The 22,667-nt window shown below is 35.7% G+C and overlaps 1 protein-coding gene across 1 annotated transcript; it reads right to left on the bottom strand.

Moving 5' to 3' along the window:
• Positions 1-227: 227 nt before the first annotated feature.
• LOC100367946 (A disintegrin and metalloproteinase with thrombospondin motifs 17-like) lies at positions 228-17,217 on the bottom strand. The gene is made up of 14 exons (XM_002741161.4): positions 17,006-17,217; positions 14,995-15,058; positions 11,664-11,938; positions 10,950-11,082; positions 9,836-9,969; positions 9,500-9,577; positions 8,963-9,087; positions 8,406-8,552; positions 7,405-7,539; positions 5,623-5,791; positions 3,962-4,063; positions 2,997-3,619; positions 2,102-2,280; positions 228-981 (listed from the first exon to the last, which is right to left on the bottom strand). Exons 1-14 carry the CDS (start codon positions 17,114-17,116, stop codon positions 794-796), a joined length of 2,463 nt encoding a protein of 820 aa, XP_002741207.1. The 5' UTR covers positions 17,117-17,217; the 3' UTR covers positions 228-793.
• Positions 17,218-22,667: the final 5,450 nt, after the last annotated feature.

A 22,667-nucleotide genomic window follows, 5' to 3' on the forward strand; every position in this document is an offset into this window, starting at 1 on the left:
AACAGAATTTGTTGACTGTTGCCTACTACCACATGAATAGTTATACCAGTATACTAAACTGAATATTACCAATCTGACTGTTGGATGTATGTATAGGATTCTATAGAATTAGTCTTACCATATCGACTAGACATATCCATATAAAAAGACTAAAAAGCAGTGTTGCTCATTTGGATCAAACAAAACTGGGTTGCCATGGAAACAGGGTCATACAAATGTATACGTGGTAGTTTTCAAAGCATGAAAGCCAACATTTATTCTTCTTTCTGATACAATGCAAAACATCTTTATATAATTAAAAATTTTGTAGCAATTCCCCAAATCTAATTTATCCTAGAATTATTTCAAATAGCGTATTTACAGAGTTTTTGTTAAAATTTAACAATAAACAACATGATAGATGTTCGAACCTAGTCTTCTATCAATCAACATCGTTTTTTCGCATGATGATGGACGGTTGATATGTTTACATTTTGTGCGTACATACGCTATACAGGATGAATGTGGACTACATGTATATACAGCAAAAAAATCATGTTTAAAAAAAATCGTCTTCTATTTATGTAGATTCTTTCTAATTATAGAGTTGAAACGCTAAAGTCACCGTGCAGCGTGCATTCAAATTTTGTTGCATCAAACTTGCGTCATGATAACAGGCACCCTATAAAGGCAGTCCTTCATCGTCATAGTGATCGTGATGCGGCCTGGCAACTGTAGTGCTTTAATTTTGCATTGCATACAGATATACTGCTGATATGAAATGAGTATGGATAAGTCTGTATTAAAGCAGTTCTCAGATGTCTGTGTCTCTATTGCTCAGTTGGCTGTATCTAAACGTCTTGTCCGGATTAGACTTTTTGTACTTTTTGTAAAGTCCTACAAACACCAACAAAGATGCCAGCACCATGAGCACTAAGCCAAATATGATGGAACCAAATTTAATAGTTTGATCTTCAAACATCGTATTCAGTGAATCAAAATCTGAAATAAAAATAAAAGTAAAAATTATTGCATTTTGTTAATATGTGAAAATGAGATAAAAAAAAAGTGCGAGTTTAATTTGCATTACTGATAAACATCAATTCTAGTGTGGGAAATTAACTAGTCTATTTCATCTCATTACACTTGTGAAAACGTAACCATAGTTCTTAAGATTGATAAATCATTGAACACTGGCAGATATGTTAACAAAACTTTTTTAAAATAGCGTACATGGTCTCTGCTGCTTGTTGTATATGTTTATGTTTGTTAAATTGTGGAATTAAACTCGCCACAGTTGATATCCTGGATTGGGTTTGATATGACATTATAGAATATAGACCATAGTTTCTCTATTATACAAGCATGCATAGATTGACTAGAGGTTTTTTTTATGGTCAAAATAAGTCATATTGTAATGCTCCGGTATAAGTATCGTGCTTTATGGTATATATACAGTTCTATTAGAGCAAATATGTCCTATAAAATACTCTTATTAACACAAAATTTAAATTACGCATACATTGTGACTTTTGCTTTGATCCATGGAACTCTGTGAGTTGAAGAGTTAACAAAAAATGTTGCTTGCTTGCAAATAGGCAATTTTTATATTTTAAAAATGTAATGGTTTTCAATATGCCAGCAATAATATTTATTGACAAATTTACAAATATGTAGTTTCCAGTACAAAACATTTATTTTAAAAAACTGATACTATGAAAAGACTTTTTGGGTGTTTTGTATGGAATTTATTTTCACAGATTTTTGGCAATTTGAATGTAAAATGTGGGGGAAAATGTATATGCGCTGGATTTTATTATCACTGAATCATTACATCAGCGAAAATAGCGAAAATTAATTTCAAGCAAAAATAAGTATTTTACAGTATGTATTCATCTCGTATGTTCATTTATGGTTTTATAATTATTTATGATATGTTAAAACTTTAACTTAAAATTTGTATAATGATAATTTATTCAATTTGTGTTGAAAATGATTCTAGTTGTATTATCGGGGGTAATATCTTTTTTTTTTTATTTTTCATGATAGCTTGATATAGATCATACTTTCATTTTAAATTCTGACTGATGATTTGAGTTTTACATATTATGATTGTACTCACTTAAAAAGCACGGCAAATTGTTGCAGCTTTCCCTGGTTGTTGGTTTGTCCACATTGGCGCATACTATCTCGTCCAACTCCTTTTGGTATGTGCTGTTGTACCAGGCACAAGTCACTGTGCGTGTTTTGTTTCCTCCACTGCACTCAGCACTGCAGTTGCTGTAATCGCCAACTATCCAACTGAAACCAAGACAAGATTTTATTTATTTATTTATTTTCATCATTCTACTTATTGGCTGTGGCATGTACTTGTCACAAAATCCTAGCTTATCAATAACGAAAGTACAGAAATCTGAAATCCCAATCATATGTATACGTACATTGTATATGTATGTATACTAATAACCTTTTTACCACAAAATCGCCCAAATTTGTCTGCACTTTTTTCTTACATTCTTCAATATTTCTGGAAATAAACTCCAATTTCAAAACCAACAGACACATTTTGAGTCAATTTTTAGTTTTTACTTAAAGAAATTGGTTATTCAGGCTCAATCTTCTGAAGGAAAGTGCAGACTATAAACAGAACTATTGTATTTTGTGAATTTGTGATAGAAAGAGGGAATTGGTGGTGAAAAGCTTAATGTTCTTATGCAAGTGTTGGGTAAGGTTCTTGTACAATGACTGTTCAACACAAAAACCAACTGACATCAGAACCATTTACTTGTATTGGTAAAATTATACAAACATTGAAATTAACAGTTTATAATTAATTACAGTTAAACCATACACTGAAATACATCGCTTGCTATCTGCTATACTAAGCTCTAACTGACGTTGTTTATTCATACTTAAGAATAAAAATAACCGATTATGCCCATGAATCAAATCAAATTGATTGTAGGCTTACAATATTGAGCTTGACAACAGTTTCCAACAACAAGAGAGTTACTGACCCGATCTGGTAAGCTGGATAGGTTGCTGTTGTGATTGGTTGTTCAGTCGGAATTAATTGTTCTTCTGGTGGATATCCGGTTTTGTCTCCAGTCTCCGGGTTATATTGGTCTTGTGGATACCCGGTATTGTCTCCAGTCTCCGGGTTATATTGGTCTTGTGGATATCCAAAATTTTCTGGGTTATTTTGGTCTTGTGGATATCCAGTATTCTCTCCAGTCTCCGGGTTATATTGGTCTTGTGGATATCCGGTATTGTCTCCAGTCTCCGGATTATATTGGTCTTGTGGATATCCAAAATTTTCTGGGTTATTTTGGTCTTGTGGATATCCGGTATTGTCTCCAGTCTCCGGGTTATATTGGTATTGTGGATATCCAGCATTTTCTTGGCTATTTTGGTCTTGAGGATAACCGGCACCTGGGTTATAATCTGTTGGTTGTTGATATCCGTTGTTGGTTGATGTTTCTGGAGGATACTGCCCAGGGTTGTATTCATCATCTTCATCCCATTCAGAGAATAGACTGCTGTCTTCATTCATCCACCACTCTTCTTCATCTTCATCCTGTAATCCAGTTTCTCCTTCTGATAACACCGGTTTATACTCGCATATACCCTTCTTGCACCACTGTGGATACACAAAGGTAATGAAAGTTGTTACATGTCAATTCAATTCAATTCAATTCTGACTATGATTCATTCTCCTCAGACCAAATTGTGAGAACTGGTAGAGAATTTATTAAAGCGGATTCAGGCTTAATTATGTCATCTTCTTTCAGACATTTAGTACAGATAATGCGAACACTAATTAATATATTTCTCTCAGAAACATCTAGGATTGCATTGTACTAGTAAAACACTTAAAAGTGGGTGAATTGCATTTGCTCGACATAGCCAATAGACCTGCTACTATAGTTAATAAAATAATGGTTATTAATTATTAAACGATTAATAATACTTAATTATTCACCTTCTCACTGCCACATGAGGTGCCATCTAAAGGAGGTTGAGGGTTAGTTAAGCAGAACGAACTCTTGGACGCTTGAAAGCACCTTAGTTTCAAACATTTTTCCTGTTAAATGAAAAAAAAAGTGTTCAAACAAATAGGTGACATTGTTTTTTCACCATTATTCTTATTCTGTTGTCTTGTACTGGCATTGTCATCTTTCACAATTACTGTAAAATACTTTATTTTAGCTGGAATTTATTTTCGCTTAAAAGACTTTGGGTGTTTTGTGTGGAATTTATTTTCACTGATGTTTGATGACTTGAATGTAAAGTCTTGGAAAAAGATACCGGTATATTCGCTGGATTTTATTTTCACTGAATCATTCCTTCAGTGAAAATAGCGAAAATAAAGTATTTTACAGTATTACAGACTGTGGTTAAGAGGTTAAATACTTTTGTATTTTTGTATCCCAACTTGGCAGAAAGTTTAAACTTGACCTTGAAAGTGAAAAGTTAGATGTACAATAGACCATTTTTAGTTGACTGTGAGATCTCGCGTTATGCATGAAATCAAATGTCAAAACAGGAAAAACAAAGGTCAGAGTGGCGTCAAAACATGAAAGTATTTGGGGTCTCTTTCCACACTCAATAATGTGCTATACACATTTGGTGATAGTCAGTTTTGAAGAAGTAAAGATATCTAAACACAATATTCCCCCATCAAAGATTGATATTTTGACATTGAACTATAAAAAAAAAATTCAAGTTCAAAATGGAATAAAATTTTTTGGCAGACGTTCAGTTGGCGCTTTTCATGCAATACATGAAATCTTGCAGAACAGAAATTCACCTATTAATATATTGTATCTCAGGTAAATGTGTAAATATGATCTTTGTCCAATTTAATTATTCAATAAAATAACCATTCATTAAACTTTTCTACAACAAACCTAAATAACATCTACCAGTAATATTATACCAGTTTTACACCACTAATACATGGAAGCATTCCCTGGTCTTCAATTTTACTGTGTTGATATTTCAAGCATGTTCACTGGATTTAAAATTCACTGAATTTTCCATAGTGGTTTTTTATTGTAAATTTTAATGTTCCTGGGAATTTTATTTTCAGTCGATTTCATTTATCAGCTGGAATAGCAGAATTAAAACCAAAATAAAAATTTATGTGTCTACATTATATATAATATTTATCTGTCAATCATATATCGGCAAATATTCCATATGCAGTATCTGTTACTGCCCTAGCATGCCAATCTCTTCAAATCGTCTGTTCCTATTAAATTACGCAATGTTTCAGAATACTGTAAAATACTTTATTTTAGCTGGAAATGACGTTTTGGGTGTTTTGTTTATAACTTATTTATAACTAATTTTTGACACGTTGAATGTAAAATATAGGAAAAAGGGTATATTCAATGGATTTTATTTTCAATGAATCAGCCCTACAGCGAAAATAGTGAAAACAATATTCAAGCGATAATTAAGTAGTATACCACAAACAAAATTATCTGTATTCAGATATGTGGCCGATGTATCAATATTGTCTGTCTCCATGGAAACACGGTATCAGTCTCCTCAATTCATGTACTGGTGATTTAGTGCACTGACAAACTATAGCGAATGTTTTTGAAATTTAACAGCTGACATCAGACTTGTAATTACCTCGCCACTGATTTGTACATCAGTACACCCGAGAGCATCGTTTCCGTATATCATTTGACACTGCTGGTCTGTGCCATAGATTAAACCCGGTGCTGGTTCATTCTTATAATCAATTTTCAGTATGTTACCAGATGATGGTAGTTGGTTCAGACATCCAGAATCGTTAGAACTGCAATAAAAACATCTCAGTTAGTTAAAGCAGCAACAATTTGTACAGAGGTTGGTAGATCACTTCAGGCCAGAATTTTTTTATTCCTCAATTCTTTCTTGGGTTTTTATCAGGCAAAATTTTTTGAGGAGGGCGGGAACAAAATAAAATTAATTCTTTTTTGTGTTAGATTCTCAAAGAATTGTAAGTGAGATCATTGATTGAAGAGAAGAAATAAAATGTTATTCCATGTATAACCTTGTTTCTCATCTGCCCAAGACTTTGGTACTTTGATCATGTTACTCCTACGAAAATGCAACTTGGATTTGATATGCGTTGGGCGATAAAAAAATGAAGATAAAAATAAAAAAATTTTAGCATTTTTTTGCGCTTACAAGTCGGCGGGCGCGAGAAATTATGCTGAAATAAAATTTTATTTTTATTTCATTTTTGGCTCCTGTTCATTCGGCTGGTTCGCGAAACAAGGGATAATAAAAGTCTGGCCTCAATTGGCTATTGACTGGAGAGCAAGACTGAGACAAGAAATTGGTTGATGTCATGTACTTGAACAAATACAACATTATAAAGCTGAATATTTTTTTTTATAAAAGTATGTAGCCAATGGGAAATATGTTCACTCAAAACTAACAATGAAATCATGCAAAAATTCATAAAAATGTGCAAAAAGGTTAACATAAGAACATTTGTTTTTTAACAATGTCATCTCACCAACATCAAGTCTGAGATAAAATTCGGCCAGGCAGATGTTGTGTTAAATATTAATCCAAGTGAATTCCCATCATGCTCTACAACATGGTGATGTATATGGGTTTAAATTTCAGGCATATTCAGTGGGTTTTAAATTCACGGTTTTATCATTTAGATAATGTGTTCTATGCTAAATTTTACATATTCACTGGGTTTTAATTCAGCGCATTTTCCAGTCAGCGAAATAAGCAAAATTAAAACCCAGTGAATAATTAACCCATTTAATGTATATATAGGTTTCACACAACAATAAGAAAATGCATTCCTATGTAAGGTGACATCAGCATTTTGCCATTGCTGCTACAATTTTTTAAATTCTGACACAAGATTAATTAATTAGTCCTCTAATAAAAGTTGGATCCCGATTCTGACAATAGTTGTGTTCACTCTACTCGAAATACGGGCTAAAATTTAAGCTGATTTGGCTTATCTCCACATATTTGCATTTCAGTTAGACCCAACTGCGCCTACGCATTGGGAGGGCCAGTCCTTACCATGGGCAAGGGGCGCCATCAGTTGGTGAACTTTGTTAAGCCACTGTTTACAAACATCTTTCTAATTTAGCTTGCATATCCAGGTAAGCATATTTTCTGTTCCTCGGCGAGGAGTCCATAATTTCGTGTATAATATTCACACACATTTTGTTAACTCATGCTAAGGGTCTGGGATGTGTCTTAAAATCAGATCAGATTTCATCCTTACTTAGCATTCCTTAGCCCGTCCTAAGCGTTCATGCGCATTTTCTTAGCACGAGCTAAGAAGCTGTGGGTGAACGCAACAATATTTATTAGATTCTCATTCTATACCCTTCATTACATAATTATTTCAGCAATTTACTAACAATATCAGCAGAAAAAAGAACTTACTCTAAGAATTGTTTAATAGCTGCATCACTACACCATGACCATTTCTCTGAGTTGACCCCACCTACTGGATAACCCGTCATGATGTTGACTCTGTCAGCACAGGTGTTTTGATCCCCATCATGGCGCATACCAAGGCTGAAATTAAAATGTTGTAAGTCATTGCATGGTGTTTGAAACATCTGTACTCTTAAAGTGGCGGAGTTGTCACCTGCGCATGCATCAAACGGCCATAGTGTGTCAATGTTTACAAACAAGAGTTTACCCATGAACCTTTGCATTTTTAGCGTGGGTTATTATCATTGCTTGGGACTCAATTCCCACATGTGCGCAGGTGACGACCCTCTCGCTTTAATATTTTGTTTGTTTTAAATAGCATGCCATATACATATAACGGTCACTATTGGTAAAAAGTGTGAGATTAGGGCTAGATAGTGACACTTTCTCAAGAATATATTATCAGTATCAATGAAAATTGTTTTGGTGTGCAGTGGTGAGAATTTTTCCTGCAAACTTAATTTCATTTAGTGATCATATATTCCCAGAATTTTATGGATGACTGACAATTTTGACATCTTCGTTGGAAAGAATCCAATCCTAGCCTCCTCGTACAGACAGACTGATTCAGAGTTCACAATTTTAGTGCTTCCACACTATTGAAATAACATGCAAGATATGTCAAATATCTGGTTATAATTTTTTTAATGATTTGGCATTTATTAATTTTGAAATATTACAATAATGTGAAATACACACAGAATTACACATTAACTGTTATACTGTGGAATACTTTATTTTCGCTGGAATTAATTTTCGCTGAAAAGGCTTTTTGGGCATTTTGTATGGAATTTATTTTCACTGATTTTTGATGAGTTTAATGTGAAATATAGGAAAAAAAGTATATTCGCTGGATTTTATTTTCACGGAATCATCCTTTCAGCGAAAATAAATTCCAAGCGAAAATAAAGTATTCTACAGTACATTCAGTTGAGAGAACCACTTACTTGTGTCCGATTTCATGTGCTAAAGTAAGCACTAATTCCATTGGTCCACTGTCTTCACTGATAGAATACATTGCACCAGGGTTACATGCTCCGTATTTATAAGCCAAACCAGTGGCCATGTAGTCACCCATGTAAGAAAGGTCCACCCTGTGAGTATGACAAAAACTTGTTGACAATATCATGCTTGTACAGCATACCAGTTTATAACTTTTTTCCTGATTGCTTTACATACAGGTCCTAACTCTCTCTTACTCTTAAAATATAAATATTTATAATTCAAAATTATATATTCTCACAATTTAAAATCGATTGTTCTCATTTTGTCTTAAAAGTATGAAATTTGAGAAACTATGCAAAGTGCTAGTTGAAATATTGCCTCTTTTTTGTTTTTAAATTTTATTGTCGTCATGCTGTTTTATCATCTGCTGTACACAGTAAAACCAAAACAAAAATATTATATAAAAACAAATGTGTTGAATGATAAATAAATCATCGCTGAGGGCGTTCTCTTAAATATTAATATCAGTGTGGTGACCTCATTTCGAGATTCGTATTACCTGGTTATGAGTGCTGCTATGTCAAAATGCAGTGGACTAGATTCGTCTGAAATGTACTTTGGTATCATATAGTTGCGGAATCTGTTCAGCGAAGTATCTGCGTCAGCAACAACCTCTGGCTCTTGCTATTTAAAATATAGTAATGGAAGGTTATTAGCAAGATGGAATACAAATGCATGCTGGCGTCTGATTGACTTGATGGACCTCTCATCCGTTCGACTGTTACTTAAATTTTGGTATAACATTATTTTTCTTGGTATGTGTGGAATTCTGATCAGACTACTGGATGGTGAACAACGTTCAATAACGAGTTCGATAAAATATAAATAGTGAAAACTTGTTCCTACATGTTCATGCTTTCATCTTACAAATAGTTTTATCCCACGTTCGAATTGGAAACTAACAATTTGTAATTATATAACTTATATAAAGCTTAATTCGTGATATTATTATTATTGAACAAACAATGCATTTGTCATCATCTCGTACATGACACGTTGCGACAACCATCGATCTTTACATCCCGGATGTACATACCCCAGCTATTATTTCTAGTTTTGTTAAGTACAGAGTTATATCCACGCCTAAGGAATCATCGTCGTAAAGTGCAGCCACCTGAAATATAAAATGTGAATGTAAAATCAAAGTTTTATACCGGCATTTTACCTATTTTCATATTATATCTTGTAAAATGTGTTCGTGTATATTGCAAAAAATAAAAAGCGATTGTGTCTCAAGACAGTGTGCACTGTTTCTCTTTAAAAAGCGGTAATACTACACTATACAAAATGTTAATTTCATTTCTTTAAGTGCATCAATAATAAAGATAGAATGAAATGCGCAATCGACATACTCTGCAATGTACGTACTTACCCCATTCAACATAGAAAGTATATACTGAGCTGTGTCGTCACCATGGTAACTATACATAGTGGAGTCCGCTACAACTTGTAACTCGACGTAATGGGGTCCGTAACTACTTCTCTTTGTTCTCAGATTTGGGAAGGCTGTATTATTAAAATTAAAATAAGTGTGTTTGTTTTCCCTTTCTAAGTGATTTTTATTGTTAACATGTAGTTTGCCTTGGACTAAACACAAATACTTATCAATTTCTACTTGTTTATGGTACGTCAGAAACAAAATAAATACTTCTATTATATCTGTCTAACTGAAAATATGAGTACAAGGTGGTGGTGAACTAACCTAACATAGTTTTCAATGCAGGATTTCTGTAAATATTCAATATTCTAAAATAAAATCGTATTTAACTTAGTATTTTACGATTCTATCTGTTTTCATCACCTAAACTTTAGGGCACTTGACCAAAGCTTGAGTACCCGCCCTTTGAAATGTGGCTTAAATTTTACCCCTAAGCGCGTTTTTTTTTATTGTAAAACTACTCTCTTCACGTGCAAGTTTCAAAAAATATAAACTAAGGTCGCGTGAACATATAAACTAATTAATAAACGTGGGCAGCCGTTTCATTTTTTCAACTGCATGCCCGAGGCCCTATACATTCCCCCTATCCTTGGTGAAATACATATGGTACGATTCATCCGTACGTCACTGTGTCCAATCATATTAATATATAATGCAGTGTTGAAGAAGAAGAAGATGGTGGGTGTTCAAAAAAGGACACCGTGCGTCTGTGTAAATCATGGTGGAGATAGGTCGTTCACAGCACCAACCGTGATTGCGTATGTATTCGTTCGTCATCTCAAAAGAATGTATTTCTTTCATTACCGAACGGCTACAGCCCGAGATGGCCTTCTTTAAATTCAACCACATCTCGTCGCCGAAGGGCACAACTTATTTGTTTTGTTTTTCATCATTGAATGTAGTGTAGTTATATTGAAATTTGTTTGTGTAAAGTAAACTCTCGTGTATATTTAAGAATTATATATATTTATTATCTACTAGTATTTGACGTTGTTACTAGCACCGGTGAGACTTCAGAGTCACCCGATTTTGCACTTCATTCACTTACCCTGTGAGGGCGCAGTGCTTCGCCTATGTATTATATGGGCGTTGTCGCTTTCAGTGTTTGGGATATAGTCGTAATGATCTGATTTCACTGGCTGGATGTACACCGTGTAGTTTCCGTACATTATCAAACCAATCTAAAAATGAAAGAACAGAAAATAAACTGTGAGGAACAATTTAAACCTAGGAACTCACGGAAATTGTGATGAACTTGAAGATTAAACCAAAGATCGATGGTGTTCTGCTATCTCGTCATATCAGACGCAGAGCATATGACAACCGGAAATGGTAAAATCATATCACATGACTTATGAATCATAAATCTCGCATTCAAAAAGTAGTCATGAAGGAGTATCTTACTTTATACAGTGTCGAAATTCGTTTTTTGATAAATAAATTGAAACCGATATGAAATCCGGAATATATCTACATGTATAGATAAACTTATATTCAACGCGAGTACACAGTTATTCTTTGCCACAAAAAGTCGATTACTCATACACGTACCTAGTCTACTACGAGTTGGTGCCCAGTCGCCCCCCATACATGCACACTGCGTTTTAACTGTCAATGAAATCATGAAGATGCACATTTGCATGTCGTATTTCTCATTTTTTTTCTATTTTATGTGGCATAGTCAACGTTGGTTTTCAATGCCAGTGGAAATTTAGCCCTTGTCTGGTCCGACGTAAAATTTGACTGTCTCATTAGCACTTACCAATCGATCGTCAAACACTCCAACATATGCCTTGGAGTCTTCGTGGTTTTGTGAATGTCCATAATAACACGGGTTGCTAGGTAACGTCTCAAGCCAAGTAGAACCATTGCCGGCGGAGTAATGGATATGGAAACCAGGGCTGAGTAGTTTAGTGTTTGGCCGAGTGTCTAAGAGGAAATCTTCCCCAAATGCGTTGATTTTATGGTGCATGGTTGTCGTGGTTTGTCTTGCATTTCTCTTCTTTCGTTCGGGTTTAACAATCTCATATTCTGGAACTGAATTGTGTGAGAAATTATTTACTATGTACTACTTGGCTATCAACTGCTGTCATCTCTCATAAAATAAAACTCACATAATAGCTTTCCCAAAATGTTTTAGATCTATGGTCGACAAGAAGCTCATTTGGTCCAAAATTATCACCAACAAAAAGCTAAAAAAATACTTTAAAATAGACAAAATGCCGCACCACAATGTCCCTGGGAGACATTATGGCGCCCAAAGAAATTGATCAAAATACATAAAGCGTCACAGCCGTACAGCACGCATGCTAAATTTATGTAAACAAATAATGTATATCACACGTGTTGTCGTGATGCGTCGAATAGACCTCCCCCCCCTCCAACGAGTCGTGACGATCGCAGTGCATTACAAAGTAATATGATTAAGAATATTCACGTTTGTTTCCAAACGGGTAGCAATGTCAAATATTGATTTATTAATAATCCCAATAATAATTTTAGTATTTTATCATAAAAAAAATCTATAGTGCATTTCTGTATTTAAGTTCACAAATTTGCTTCCAAATTGACATCGTTATGAAATATTTATGTTAATCATCTGCATAGATTGTCCAGAAGGTCAGTCGTGACCAATATATATTTGTAACACCTTGCACAGGATGCCGTCCATCCAAATATTGTAATGCCTGCCATATTTGGCATACACATCGTGACGTGAAAAATATCACGTACAATTTGATCAATACGCAACAAACTACCAATCATGAACAGCACAATGGTTGTTGGATTAGTACTCGTAATCGGTAGATCGAAGTGCAAATTCTACTTGGGAAGCCCAAAAACATTTGCCGAGATTCATTCACTATTGGGTGCGATTTGGGGTTGCATTGTTTTAAGGTCCGCTTGTGTTCGACATGGCCTAGTCACACAGCCCAAATACGGATTATGGTTCCTGTCGCAAAATTCACTATACTTACCGCCGGCATTTGAATTTGCACATAAAAAAGCCTGGAGAGATAATGTTGCCAGATTGACTATCGAAACCTAAGACCTAACCTGCTAATCAGAGAGCAACAGTTTCTTTCAGCGTACTAAATTATGCCTTACATATATGCCACAAATGTGGCTTTCCAATGATGGGAACTGTTACCTGGCACAAAACATTTATTTTATTATTTTTTTTCAAAAAAAAAAAAAACGTAACGCGCATTGATCATTGTGTATAAATACATTTAGTCTTACTTCCTCTACTATTATATTTATTGTTTTATATTTCAGTGGTAAGTTTATGAACGCACGCGGTGTTTCAGTATAAATAAGCTTATCATCGACCCATATCGACGGCCCAATACAGTTCCTCGCACCTGTTGTTCTCCGCACTAAGCTGTAGCATGACTCACTGAATCCATGTTGACTGTGATTCAACAACCCTGGGTCGTCTTTTGTAATTTATCAACCATGTTTAATTTTGATTTTGTATATTGTTATAATTAAATGTATGTATTTATCCATACGTGCCATCTGGTGTTGATGTACAGCGCGTGACGTGGGCAATGCGATAATTAATTTTCCCATTACGTCATATTCCATATAATGGATAGTTAAGTGTTTCCAGTTGATGATAGTTTGGGCCGTCGGCTCCGATAAACTCCGATATTTTATTGATATTTGAGTGCGCCCCACCTTGCATGCACAGTTCGAGTTTGAAGTGCGGCACAGTTCATGTGAAAGGCACTTGTTGTAGTAAATGCAGTGGTGGACAATAGTTCAAATTCATTCGAATTCTATATTTGAAAAAAAATCTGTGTTTCACTAATATTTATCATGGATTAACAAACTAAATTAAAGTCGCCGCTCGACTCTGGAACATCGATATCCAGCAGTTTACATCATTTTGTCAAATGTACATTCTGTGTACGTCCTTTGTTTTTCCAGGTAATTTCGAAGACAGGTTGCCAAATGCGAAATAACATGCCAATAATCTTCTCCCTCTAGATACCTTGATGATATTGTGGCATTATGAGATTTTAATAACGCATTTGAATGAATAATTTCATTGCAATAGGTGTGCAACTGTGTCGTAATCAATACAGTAGCCTGAGCTGCGGTCGCGAATGTAGATGAATTTACATTGACTTAAAGCGCGGCTGTCGTCGCACTGGGCTTGTGCGACATTAGTGTTGATAAAACATTGATTTTTCCACAATCTAATGGAAATCACAAGTATGAGGTTTGACCTGGGCGCGAATTATCGAGTGACTTCTTCGATATGTTCCAACCACCTAAAAAATACCTAATTAAAGCTTCGTAACTCCTCAGTTTGTACTCGTTGATCTGCGCAACAGTCAACGTCGCCATCTTGGTTTATATAAGACCCATATATCTTGCGCATGCGTGGCGCGACGAGTACCACCCTTTAAAAACCACGATAGTCCGGAGAAGTTTCATTTTTTTGTATCGCACTGTTTTAGCTGAGTATTAGAGAATAGCATTGTTATTTTACCGAATTATATTATGACCTGACTGATGTCTTCTCTTAGTAAGTTCCTGTCAGCAGCGCATTTTCCCACAAAAGGAAGAGTATCTTTAAATCGGGAGAATTCGCTAGATTTAGAAACAAATGTACGTTTTAATCAGGAGAAAATTACTCGGTACAAAGACGTTTTTTGACAACCCGAAGATGCACAATTGACGAGGCCCGTTTGCGTTTAAAACAGCCAAGCAGTAAACTATCCATTCGTTACAGTATGGGTTACCAACTTGAATGTTCCAAAACAAGTCTTTTTTCTAAACTCATTTGTTTTCACCTACACAATTCATTTGGAGATTTGTAAAAAATGAAGCACTTTAATGAATACTAACTGTGAGAATGTCTCTTTGTTTGGAGATAATCCCCATTTCGGAGGCTAGCCTTGCTGTCTATTCCGTCAATAAATCGCCTCACCGATACGACTTGCATTATTTTAATTAATACGATGATTACATTGTTTTCAGAATACCCTCCTCGCATAAAAGTTTATTTCCAAGTATATGGCTATTATACATATGATAACAATGCCTTGGTATTCGCTATATACTAGTAGCAAACTTACCTTCGTCGAGATCACGCGTACCAAAGTAAAACTGAATATCTCTTTCTTTCAAATTATGATGGAACTGAAAATAAATAAATAAATCGGATTATAATTTAATTATACTGGGTTCGTAGATTAGTGGATCGTATTATCGTTCACACTCCACATTCGCAGATTCAGTAATATCATTACTGCAACTTTGAAAAGTTTCCTAGGAAATGTTTTTGTTGATGTCATTATTGTTGTCCATGTTATAAATAACAAATAACACAGCACAAGAGAGTGTACCTGATTGGTTACACAACACTGACGTATCAAATTTAAATATGCTTCAACTCAACTAGATCATTGCGCAGTTCGCAAATAATGGTCGAGATCATATACCCTAGTAGAAAGGCACTAGGATCTTTGACGAGACGTTTTATATCCATTCAAAGAGCATTTAGTGGGGGGAATTGGGGATTTGTAAGGTACTTGAGACAAATTCAAGTTTGTCGGGGTGGTTCCTGAAAATATTTTCATTAGTACATGGGGTAACGGAAGTTATGATATATAATGTTCAGGGAGTGATGTTTCACATATATCCATTTAAAAATTATAATTGCTGTATGAAGATTCCTTTGGGATTTTGATGTAATTTAACTGAATCCTAAAAGTATTAAAATTTCATCAGTTGTTTTCATGCGTTCCTTGGTCATTTTTATTTAAACTTGGTATGAGCATAACACAATGATTTACTGAAGTTTCTTTTGTGATTCAATTTATAAGGACTGACTAGAGGCCATGTCGGTTTTATTTTCACGTGTTGACCATTTCTCTGATGTATCTTGACTGATATTTGCTCAAAATAGGCACAAAGACATGATTTAACGGTATTCATGTGTACATTAGTTTAAACTAGTCATTTGTAGTTTCTCAAGTGTACCTGGTCCGTTAGACTTATTTGGTTTTAAAGGGCATCGATGCTAAATTGTTTTGTATTATTCATCACAATCGCGGCTTCCGTAAAATTGTAGTCGTATTTCCAAATGTTTTATAAAAAGACTGCATTGCATATTTTAACCTAGCTAATTAACCGACCATGTCATTCAGTTCTGTGGCGTAGAGCATTTGATTAAATAAACTGAATTTCAGATAATTTAAGGCACAGCTGTAACAATTCTGAGTCCATTATTTATTCAATCATTAATTTCAACGCAATACGTCAGAATAATGAACACCAAATCTCAACCTTGAACTTCCGATATCTAACATGAAGACCGCCAAGTGTACGTGGTACTGACACTGGCTAGTTAGAGTCATTTGCCTGAAAGTAAATTGTATTACTTTAAATGAACTGCTTTCCACCTTTATCAAGGCGACAAAAACAACGTCAGTGTGCTATTGTTACTGTAAGTGGCTACGATATGTACGGCATACAATTGTCAATGGGGGTCATTGAATAATGGTTTGTTACGAGTCATGAGACGCCCGGTCGGTGTACAGTGGTCATGCAGACACGGTGGGAAAGGGATCGGATGGGAAAGGGAAATAATGCGCATGGCAGTACCGACGCGTTAGCATGGCTCTTATGGGATACATGTTGTCTGGAATTGAAGTCTGACTGTACTGCATCACTAATCACATTCGCCCACAAACTTCCCTACGTGTACGTATACTGTTTGTAAGTTATTTACATACCCAACAAATTCACCTGCAAGCATTTCGACCGTGAAATATCAGTCGGCTGTGTCGGGGAGACTTAAATTAAAATACGTGTTTGCAAGTGCCAAGGACAGTCGTGGGTGTTATTCCTTAATTATAACGCATCTCCAATTTAATTGAATAAAATAGTAAATACGTCTGTTATTAACGTCACGGATTTGTTTCACAATCACTAATATTGGGGTAGATTACTGTAATTGGGTTAATAGTTCTGGAACGAGGATAAAACCAGCCAGGTGGACTTGCTGAAAACTGATGTGATATATTTTCATCGTATTTTACCACTGTATAATATGCAGTCTGAATTATATATATCCTTTCTTACCTGTAGTCCTGCTACGTCTACTGACGATTTAGCTAATGATGGCTTTGATAGGCACAACAGACAGTATATCACGACCAATACGACACAGTTCAAGCAGCGCGTTAGATCCATTATGACGACCGACCTAGAAGTGGGCGACTGGTGTCTGAAATATGACTGTTCATCGACTCTCTACCCGAGCACTGATTCATCTGTAACACGTTGCTCATAATATCACCATGATTTGTCCTATGCATAATCCGTGTTTTGTGTTTAACAAGCGTCAGCTGGAGCCATAGGTGTGATGTCATCCACTGTACAGAATTCGCTATCGGCGCGACCAGTAACCTTACACCGCTCGCTCTTTGCATATTCATAATGGCAAGCCTGTTACACTTGGTTGGCGACAGTAAATCACCTCATTGGCCGACTCTGTTGTTACTAATGAGCCCCGAACATGGGAAAATACAGTTGCGGTATTGGAAACAAACAAATGTGTTAACACATATCACGCTTCCGTCCAGGGGTGGTTCGCTGTTTGGCATAATGTTAATACGATAACGTACAACCCCGACATAAAGCTGTAAACGTTTCGTTTAACTACGTAGCACACACCGCGTCATGAAAATTTATACTGCCGAAAACATTTTTATTCCGTGATTTTTCTAGCATATTTATCTTATCAATAAGACGGGACAGCTTCTTCTCATGGTATGGGATAATATAACTACCTATCAGTGATTAGTAAGCGAAAATTTAAACTCAGTGTATGTAGCCATGTCTTTGTACAGTATATATTGTAATGGCGTACTTACTGCATATAATATTTGCCTATCATATTAGTAATACGAATGACCCTCAGGAATGCATTCGCAACGACACCACCTGTTGCACACTGTACATTACTTTCGGTGTCGATATTTCATTTCAGTTTATTCGACCCTTACTCATTCATGCATCAACTGTACATATTCTGGGTGGAGTGTTCGTCCGGGAAATTAGTTGTGACCTCTCTCTGCGTTCCGTGAATCTGAAATCCAGAAAACTTGATATGGATTACTATATTTTGCATTGTTGCCATGACAACAATGCCATTATTAATCTGTGACAAGTATTGTATTGCTCTGCCAGCCAATTTATTTTACCGCAATCCTAAACCGTGTTTGTAACAATATCATGTGCCCCGTCTGGTCCAATGCCACTGATCTAGGCACGTAAATACGTGTGCTGGTTCCACATTTTTTTTACCTACTGCTATCATCCGTGATTTTAGTCCAAGCTATTAAAGAACACAATTTTGTTAGCAACAAAATTTATATTGAAATAAACATTTATAAATATTATAAAAATATTGCATGGGCTATTGCATGGTCGATTAGTTTCCAACCAGGGTGGATAATTATGAATTTTTTGGTCACAAAAATTAACCTAAATAAGTGTGAAATGATGTGCTAGTGTATATCTGGAGGTCATTAGTTGTTATCCTTTGTGTTGTTACATTATTTACCCATAATCTGTTATAATAATTGATCAATTTATCATTGTAATGTGTTTTTAATTTGAAGTCGTGCATCCAATCATTTGTATTATGTATATACGAGTATGCGTCACACCTATTTTTGTGGGAAACTGCGGCCCGGGAGGCTAAACCCACCTCATGAAACAAACTTTCAAGAAAAAAAAAATCACCTCTTAAAGTGATTTAAACATAGCTTTGATTCCTGAATTTTTATCAAAAAAGGGACTCCTTGACCCTTGAAAATGTCAAAAAGGATCCCATTTCCCATTTTAAATCATAATTTACAAACCATTGGGTGCCTCACATACCTGTTAATATATTTTTATTAGTGACCACCGGGATCAGTTCATCGCTAACCTTTAGTGTCTCACTTAGGTAAAACGTGTAGTATCTTACTACTCCCTTGTTAACTATTAGTCCTTTGTAACCCTTACTATCATTACTATGAGTGTATATCCTGCGAGTCCCATTCACTATAGCATTCTGTGGCTTCCTGCGTGTCATAGAGTTTTCCGTAGGCACTCTATATTAAAACCTTACACCATGTGCATTCTTGCTAAAAAAATAATAGGCCCCTAGGGCTGGCAGCACATTGACAAATCATACCCCTTATTGCGGACGCAATGTGAATTTAGCACCACCTAAAGCAGACATATTGAAGAAAAAACACCCCCTATTTTTGCACTCAAGTGCAGTGTTATTAACTCAAACAAGCTACTTGTGGTTGCTGTGTATGCAACTCCTATTGTTGTCATTCGTTGTTTGATGAAGAAAGATAAGAAGTATTGACATGATTGTGAATATCAATATTTATTTGATAGTTTAATACACAATGCACACAACTTCGCCAGGATTCTTATTCCATCAGATACCATTGCGCAATTTTATGTTCAGCTCCGATTGACTTTGACATGAATACAGGGCAGAAAACCCAGAAAACTAAACTTAAGAAAGCAGGAGCTGAAAGACGCGACCCTCTCACTCAGGAACTTCAGGGGTACCTATGCTTGTATCAATATTTAAAATTAATCCCTCAAATGTGGGGAGGCCATTATAACTCTGGCCCTTATTGACGGCACAATTAAGTGGAAAAAAAGATATTCATTAACACTAAAAACATACTGCCATATACTTAGAGAAAGGGTTTAAATTTGCGGGGGTTATTTGATTACAACTAAGATGAAGATTAGGTGCAGGATCAAAATGTCACCCTGTATGACGGAATTGCTCCATACTTCTTAGTCCATAGCGGGCTTTAAAGAGTGAATATCATGCTGGGATTTCAGCCTAGTATTTTATGGTTGTTACAGGATTAGGTCTACAGTATGTCTCAAATCATAGAGACATAAGGTAAGTCGCATAATAGTAGAACTAACCACCAAAGCCAAATTGTTGTTTTTGGCTTTTTTCAAGAAACGGGCGAGTACCATCCCTATACAAGAACAAATAATTTCATAGACGCAAAATCAATCGCATCTGATGATCAGATGTGATGCAAATATATAACATGGTTAATTTGGAAAATTGGGGCTATCAATTTGATTCAAAGACTACCAATGTCCGCCTTCGTTTTGATCATCGAGTGCCTTAAAATTCTTCATCCGAATTCCGCGCTGTGTTTTTTATGCTTCCCTGGCACACATCTACAGTAGGCATATTTAATACTGCCTGCTTCTAGGACGAACAATTGGCAAGAGCCGCGATTGATAACTCTCAAATCGGTAGCCATCTTATCGATCTGTGCGAATGAGGCCGAGGCACGAAAGTGTGGATGACTCAGGGGATGACTTTCCGTATGTTTGTAAACATAGTTTTTAACCTCCGCCATTGCTGGAGGTACGGGTCACGTGGTTACAAACGCAGAAATTGGTGTCGTCATAGGAGCCACATGTCATCGCAACAATGGCGGAGTCCGAACTACCGGTAAGTAATGAATAAGGTTTTTCTATCCAAACTTTGCTATCCAATTACGCAACTGTATGTTTTTAAATAAAATACCTGTATGGTAGACAATTTAGTAGAAGACAAATTGTTTTCGTTAGCGTGGGGCAAAGTTGGTTAGCGATGGAAAGAAGGAAAATCCATCGTCGTCGGTCCTTGGGGGTCGTGGCTAGGGTTGAGTATTGAACTTACTGATCGGGTCCTCCTCGGTTTAGACATTTCCAGAACGCAGTAAATTGAATTCATTTTTTTTAATTTATCGTACAGGATTGTGTATTTCTATTTCATGAGCATTTTGTTGGTTTTATGATATCCGAGAAGCGACGGCTTATTTTCTGCCCGGGAATTAAATTAAACGTTCTGAAAATGATGCTATGTACTTGCGATCTTACTAATTACTGCCCGGGACCGATATTCAACTATTTTACAAACTTAACTGGTTGAAATCATTTTTACACAGTACCTGTCGTAAAATGTCACGTGACTGTATATACAATAAAGACACAGATTATGACTGTATATAAAATAAACTTTGAAGACACAGATTTAACATTATACACAAGAGTATAGAGTTATCCCTCCACCGGCAAGTGACACATTTACACCCCCGCCTTGTCGTGATAATTATGTGGCTGTCACATTAAGCACAGGTGGTACATGTGTAAAGTGGAACCAAACGATACAATTTATCAATTTGTAAAACATCTGGGGTAAACCTTATCATGAACGCAGTAGGCCTATCGTACACTGTAACATAAAATATTGCTATTGTCGCGTTTTATTGTTCTAAGTGCAAAAATATTTCTATAAATACATGATATCCATATGTTCACATATTGTGTCATTTTGTTTGTATATGTGGCGATGGAAAACTAAAGTATACCGCTATTAATGGACGTATGTTCTAGTGTTAATCACTGAAAGCTAAAGTATACCGCTATTAATGGACGTATGTTCTAGTGTTAATCACGGAAAGCTAAAGTTACACGGAGTTTTGGCATAATTACACATATTTTTACACTGCTAACTTTTTGACACGATGTTACACAATATAATGTCTGGCAAATTAATGTTCCTTCTTAATTCACTCAAATAATATTTTCCATAGACAGGTACATCGCCACTGCATATAAGTAAAACTTTGGGCCCATCAATGATTGACTCGCTCTCGTCCATAGCTTTAACACTGAATTGTACAGTTTATTTATCGAAGCTAAAGTACCATTGTACGAAGACTTATCTACTAATATTTTTGTTGTTAGTCCTTTAGGTCCTTCCTATTTTAATACATCTTTATAACAGTGTATAAGTGAGTATTTTTGCCCGGGCAGTCCCATTTCGTCCCAGGCAGTCCCGGGTAGTAATTAGTAGGACCCATGTACTTTCGTTTCTGTAACTTGATATGTGCAAGTACACGCATATTAGTTCTAACTGTCAAAGTGTAGAATGCACTTTATATCAACCCACACGTGTTTAATTCAACTTTCTGTTGGCGGCATGCTTTTTAATGACCATTTTCACAGAATTCAAGGTTCAAAATTAATTTGCCATTGACGACTGGCAAAGGATTATCAGAAGTTCAGCCGTTGTTACAGAGTGGTTTTGTAACTAAAATAAAATATGCTAAAACCTCTCTGATGCACTTTGTGTACTTTTTTTATTATCCAGACAAATGTTACACTAATGTCATCATCAAGTGATGAGATGCAAAGTAGTGTACAGGTTGTACAAAGACAAATCGGTGCAAAAGGGTGTGGAAACGGAAGAGTCAGAGTCAGTGAGAGGTGGGAGGAAGTCACAAGACGATCATGTACAGGAAGAGAGAGAATGAAGAAAACATTCATCAATCGTGAGTAATGCAATCATTTTATAATTTATTTTAAATATACAAAAAAAAATGTATAAAATATAGGTCTCTGGTAACAAAATATATATTTATGTAAATATTCAAATTTGTGTTATTCAATAGTAGAGACCCTGTGACGGCACGACAAGAGAGGAGCTGTTGACTTTCGTGAAGTGATTATTTAGTCGCCAACCAAGCATGAAGTACTATACTGGTGCATATGTCGACAGATGTCAATGCATCTGTTGTGGATGGCACAAACAAGAGTAAGTTCAAATTCTTATTTCACACTGCCAGGGATTGGACATTAGAAGCTTGGGGTGGCAGAATTGAACACAGAAAAATTGAACAAGAAAAGATCATGGATGAAAAAATCC

Source organism: Saccoglossus kowalevskii, chromosome 17, assembly GCF_978046115.1.
Source record: "Saccoglossus kowalevskii chromosome 17, keSacKowa6.1, whole genome shotgun sequence".
In the NCBI taxonomy this organism is placed as follows: Eukaryota; Metazoa; Hemichordata; class Enteropneusta; family Harrimaniidae; genus Saccoglossus; species Saccoglossus kowalevskii.

Bases quoted from the DNA above. Each gene is read 5' to 3' on its own strand.
- LOC100367946 (XM_002741161.4), bottom strand. From the start codon at position 17,116: ATGGATCTAACGCGCTGCTTGAACTGTGTCGTATTGGTCGTGATATAC. The intron at 5,792-7,404 runs GTAAGTTCTTTT...TTTTTATTGCAG, and splicing joins GCTATTAAACAATTCTTAGA to TTCTAACGATTCTGGATGTC. The intron at 4,064-5,622 runs GTAATTACAAGT...TTCATTTAACAG, and splicing joins ATGTACAAATCAGTGGCGAG to GAAAAATGTTTGAAACTAAG.